The following is a 6,000-nucleotide window of genomic DNA, read 5'->3' as shown; positions in this document are numbered from 1 at the left end:
TTTTTGTCAATTTATAAAAAAGTGTGAACATTCTTCAAAAAGTTGATAAGAATGGCAAAATTTAATTCTCAAAAAAAGAAACTTACATGAAGCTTGTCACTTTGGCTTTAGACTCACTGTGATTATTCTTCACTACAATCTTGATTTCTTTATCAATCAATCAAGGGGGGGACTCTTGGGCCACTATCGGAAGACCTGTCAGCACTTAATACTTTCAGTCCATCCCTGTATAGAAAACTCACACAAATCAAATTCAGATCTCAACAAATTGTCCTTTAAATAGAGCCTTTATTAACAGCAAGAGACAGGGAGCCTACTGATGGTAGAGGCTTAACAATCAAAAATACTTTACATGATGCAACAGAAGAGATGATGTTATTTACAAAAAGAAATGGTTTCAGTAACAAAACGGAACCTTGTATACAAATATCTGAATATCCTGGGTTTTAAAATGAGTTCCTTCTTGTATTTCTTCTTAGGATATGTGTACTTTTCAGTGAACTTATTTTACTTACAATTTTCTAGTTCTGCTCTGTTAAAACTTAACTACCAATATCACCCAAAGTACTATAGTGTATACCACAGCTGATATCAGTTTAAACATGGTATACATGTAGATGTTCAACCATAATGATATGTAAACAGCATAGTAACTAGATATTCATGTACAAGCCTTCATCCAAAAAAACAATTTGGAAACTGCATAACAATAATAAACCCCTTCCATAACACAAAACCCTAAAGGGACGTGGAACACTGCAGGAACGCCGAGGTCTGGGATGGCGGATTTCGAGCGCAAAGAACAGACGTCGTCCAATGACTTGCCTCCTCGGCCTCAGTGAGGTCACTAATTGACCTTAGACCTTTGACTAATTGACCTTTAGAGAGTGGGACGCCATATGCAAGGGGCTTATACAGTAATGCTTTATCTGAATTGGTGGCTTCAGCTACGGCTGTTTCTATGGGTGTTGCAAAGGACATCCTATACTCCAATGCACAATGATGCAGCAATCCAGGCGTAGCCTAAGCGGTAGTCACAAATTCGGACCTTACACTAATCATCATAACCATAGTTTAGTCAGGGTAACCATGGATGGATTTCACAAAGAGTTAAGACTTGTCTTATCTCAAGTTAGGAGGAGCTACTCATCCTAACATTGGACCTACGTTTTTAATATCTCCTAGGACTAGTCCTAAGTTAGGACTACATGTAGTACGTTTTTAATATCTCCTAGGACTAGTCCTAAGTTAGGACTACATGTAGTACGTTTTTAATATCTCCTAGGACTAGTCCTAAGTTAGGACTACATGTAGTACGTTTTTAATATCTCCTAGGACTACATGTAGTCCTAACTCTTTGTGAAATCGACCCCATGGATTCAATAGTCTTTCAATTGGTAAACAATTTAAACAATTCTTAAAACAGTGTGGTGGTTCGCGTACATTATCCTGATCACTAGGCAAATCAAATAAACAAATAAAACTTTTAAAGACTCTCTGATGAAATAAAAGGTGATTTTAACTGAGAGTAATTTGCATATGCTAATATCTATCACTTTGCTGCATAAATTATTAATTATGGAATAACCTGTAACTGGAGTTTTTAATGAACTCAAAAAGCTTAACAGTTTCAAATATTTTAACGTACAAAATAAAAATTAATACTTTGATGTTTCTATGGAAACAAGTCCTACATGTACTTGAGAACACTTTTCAACAATCTTCCCCCTTTTTCAAATGACCAGCAAGTTTCACTAGAGGGCGCAAATCAATTAGTCTTCACCACAAGCTTATTTATTATGGTACCAGAGGCTTCTTTCCCAAACATTTGCTTAGGCTCCTACTCCAGCTGACCAAAGTCTAGAAACAGCCCCTCCAAGTTTAGGCTTGTGGACAAACCACTGAGCTTTCTAATAATTTTTGTTTTTACCAGCATATCTTAAACAGTGCCCTCTTGTGACCATACATGTATATACACCAGCCTGATTACAATCTGTACAAATGCAATTCACATTTTCAACTACGCCTGGTTAACACTATAACACTGAACAACACTTGTTTTTGTCAAGAATAAACAACCAGGAAAAATACTGGAAAAAAATAATGAAGTGTAATAAAGCGAAAGTCATTTACATGAGTAACGAATGTGTACAACCCTCTGATTTATAAAGTCACTTTTTTTTTCAGACAAAAGAAAAGGAGTGCGACTTATCAATGGGAGACTTATGGTGGCAGCAGACTTACCACGTAAAATCATTGTTCTCAGTAATGTGCGCAAGCTCAGAACTATGCAAACAATAAAAATTTACCTGGTAAGTCTGCTGCCACCTAGCGTTCCAAAGTCTCCCATTGTAGAAACAAAACAAAATGTATCTCAACAAAATGGAATTTATGCAGATCAACGAAGTGTCATCAAATTTCTCAGCGGACAAATTCGCTTAGCATGGAAAAGTCTCGCTAAGCAGAAGAAGCCTGTCATCAATCAAAAAAGACTTATGCTTGTGCCTTGTCCATGCCATGTTTGCACCAAAATTACTTTGTGTAGAGACACATTTTTCATTTGACATGCAGAGGCTAACCAACATTCTGTAAATTTGTCGCCTCATAAAACACTTACTTGCCACAGCGAGGTAACATGTACAGTTAACACAGTATGCCCTCCTTTCTTACATATTTAAAATCAAAAGTGCGACAAGTTTTTTTTTTTTACACACACACTTTTTCTGAACAAGGTCTAAAATACATTTAAAATCCATTTTCAAGTACACATGATTTTTTTAAACTTTACTTTTATCTACCCTGTGAACATCCGACCACCGGCAGTTTTATTTTCCCGTATTTTCTTTCTGTGCTTAACTCCGTCTCCCCACATCCACTTTTTGTCCATCCCACACAAAAATTAAAGGCTTTATATTACAGTGCACATATGACAGCCAATAATCTGTTCTTCCCAAAAAACAACCCAAACAACAAAACATAGTTTGAATAAGTTACACAATAATCTAGTTTCGACTACAGCAGCTAGCTTAACCCCCAAAAAACAAATAATACAAAAACTTTGCCACATTTTTTAGTTGTAAGTAGTAAATAGTTACAGGTCATGTTTTGTTAAAATACCAACGGCGATTTCTCCAATCAGTTTACAACTCATCACGTTTACGCACATTCGCTTTCTCTCTCGCATTTACGCTCTACTTTGACGTGGTTTTTTGTTTCTCGTTTTTTTTTTTTTTTTTTTTTTAATCTGTACATATTCACATTGTGTTAAACCATGGTGTCTATAGCAAAAATGGTCCACATTTTTTTAAGATTTCTTTTAAGTTATACAACTTGACGCAACACTTCTACACAATGCATTGCAAGACTACAAACACATGTTTGGTTAAGTACTAAATTATTTGGTAAAAAGCTTACAATGAGGTACATATTATTTACAACTGCGGGCAGTTTTGACTTCACCTCTTTTTAAATAAAATCCAAAACAAACTCTACAACTCCGGGGTATATCTTTTGAAAACCTCAAGATTTAAAAAGTAACATGGCCACACATATAAAAAGGCAGTTTTTAAAACGAATTTCTCTTAAAGTTAAAAAAACAAAGCAATATTTTTTCCAATTTGCTTTTTCCGCCAATTGTATGAAAAACCTTAAAATGTGAGGATAACAGGGGTCGGGAAAATTTCAGTTACATGGATACTTGTGAACACATGGATACCAGTGAATCTTTGAACTGGCGGGATAAAATACAAAAAAAATAAAACCAATACAAAACAACGTTTCTAAAAACCTGTGTCTATAAAATATAAGTAGAATGCATTCTTTGCATAGCTTCAGATTTAAAAAGAATATCAAAACAAAATTTCCTCCGGTGTTTTTTTTTCTCTCGTAGGTAAATTAAAAAATTGTCCAAACAAAAGGCAGGCAAAAGATGGGTGATGTACCTTTGTACTATTATTATATTTTTTTATGTGTAGATAAAATGCAAATTTAGAATCATTTTGGCGCCATTTGAATGCAAATGTAAAAATCATGATTTGAAATTCACAATCGTAAAAATGATTGAAGATTTTAGCGGACTATTAGACTGATTGTTTCTTGAAAATGTCATGTTTTTTTGCAGTTGTTTTTACTAATTGTTATTGTTTTGCAAGAATTGTTTGTCTCAAATGTACAAACAGTCTCATTTAACTTAAAATGTTTGTAAAATAGCTAGCAAGATCTAATATTTCTTTGTGTAATTTCTTCTAAGCGAATCTCACATGTTTATAACAATCACACATAATTTGCAAACTTTAGCAAAGAACTACAAAATTACTTCTAGGTTTTTGATTTATTGTTTCCAAAAAATTGTGATACTTTTTTTCAAAAAGAATTTATGATTTGGCAATTTTTATAGGATTGTACAAATTAGCTTTATAAAAACGAGCTCAAAACTGCAAAAACTCACATGAAGATTTCCAAACATTTAAACACTTAAGCTCTAAGACCATATCCCAAGCTCACAAAACTGTCAAGTACACAAATTTGCTAAGCTGAGAAAAATCTTGCTTAGCAGATACAGGTTACCAGCCAAAATCTAATGTAATGTACACTACTTGTGACTGGTACCCGGCTTATTTTCACTAAGCAAATTCATTTGTTAAGCAAGTTTTTCTGAGCTATAAGACTCAATGTGATCAATACATGTTAAATACTTGCTTTAAAAAAATCATTTTTAGTAAAAAATTACATACATTACGCTTAATGCCTTTGAATTAATCCAATGAATCTTTCAGAGGGAACATTTATTTATTTATTTAATAGTAATTTTATTTGATATGATCAAACTGTTTTAAAGAGATATGAAAAAACGGAACGCTTTACAACGCACATTATTGGATGTTCTAAAACTCTAGCTGTTTGGTCAAAATTATGGAAGGGGCAAAAAAGGTCACATTTATTCATTATTTTTTTATTTCTTTTTAAGGTCGAAAGTGAACTTGCAAATATTGGTTTAAATACTTGTAAAATGCATATAAGCACTCCGGCTGCAGCATGTTTTTTTTTCTTACAAAGAGCTTCAACTTAGTTTTTTTATAAAAGAGCTACTTGTACCGCAAGGGCTACCAATCTTGACTAGACATTATTAGGAAAAAAATAATAAGAAGAATTTTTTTACGCTAATTTCTTGACCTACTTACAAGATTAATATGGATTATGAGGGAAGAATAAATCCCTAGGTGAGCTTTTTCTTTTTCTTCGAAAAAATTCCAGTGCAAAATTCGCCGAGATGCTGTTTGTGACGTGATAACTACAAAAATAAAAAATAAACCCGACATTTAAAACAAACAAACATCTACAAACAATTCTGAAATAATAATATACCCTGTGGCTACCAAAGTAAACGGAACGTTAAGACGGTTGTTACACACACGGAGACGACCCATCGAGTTGCATAACTGATGTATAACGACGAGGCATCGTTCTGGGGCTTAATCGTCGGCCTGTAGACGGGATCTTCTATATCGGTGAACGAGACGTCACCGGGGTTGACTGTGACGTCATTACCGTCACCGGAACCGCTACCGCTGCCTGATCCGCTGCCGTATCCTTCAGCTATTTTGCAAAAGAGGAGAAAGCATGAGAGTTAGAGATGATGAAAACAGGAAATGTTTTAGTGATTGTTTTTTTTTATTTGAGAAATGTTCCGTGATGCGATGATGCAGGAAGTGTTGACGGAAACTTATCCAAGAAATATGTTCTTATGGTTTTAAGGCGATGTATAAAACAATAATCTTGTACTGCCTTTAAAGGTTTAATTGATCTGCTTTCCAAGAACCAAAAATGATATGAAATTTAAACAATATTTTACACCCAAAAAGAACATGTTAATGAGAGCAAAAGGACCTACCCAGGAAAAATCAATGTCTACCAATGTGTGAAAGGAACATGCAGGCCTGCAATTTCATCTTTTAGAGGGCTAGTCCATTTTCATTTTGCAAAGGGAACTTCCATTGGAAA

The 6,000-nt window shown here is 34.2% G+C and overlaps 1 protein-coding gene and 1 long non-coding RNA gene across 2 annotated transcripts in view; both read right to left on the bottom strand.

The window, feature by feature from the left end:
• Positions 1–268: 268 nt before the first annotated feature.
• Positions 269–6,000, bottom strand: part of LOC139944851 (uncharacterized) — a 106,642-nt gene continuing 100,910 nt past the window's right edge. The window contains exon 2 of the long non-coding RNA XR_011787028.1: positions 269–1,331. This is a non-coding gene — a long non-coding RNA (uncharacterized lncRNA). The remainder of the gene's footprint in view (positions 1,332–6,000) is intronic.
• The window catches only part of LOC139944850 (glypican-6-like), a 68,203-nt gene continuing 65,422 nt past the window's right edge, over positions 3,220–6,000 (bottom strand). Inside the window, exon 8 of the mRNA XM_071941984.1 lies at positions 3,220–5,595. Coding sequence (XP_071798085.1) covers positions 5,372–5,595 — 224 coding nt within the window. The 3' untranslated portion in view covers positions 3,220–5,371. The remainder of the gene's footprint in view (positions 5,596–6,000) is intronic.

Source organism: Asterias amurensis, chromosome 12, assembly GCF_032118995.1.
Source record: "Asterias amurensis chromosome 12, ASM3211899v1".
Lineage (NCBI taxonomy): Eukaryota > Metazoa > Echinodermata > Asteroidea > Forcipulatida > Asteriidae > Asterias > Asterias amurensis.
The sequence above is the reverse complement of the archived record's forward strand: the minus strand, read 5'-3'. Positions and strand labels throughout refer to the sequence as shown.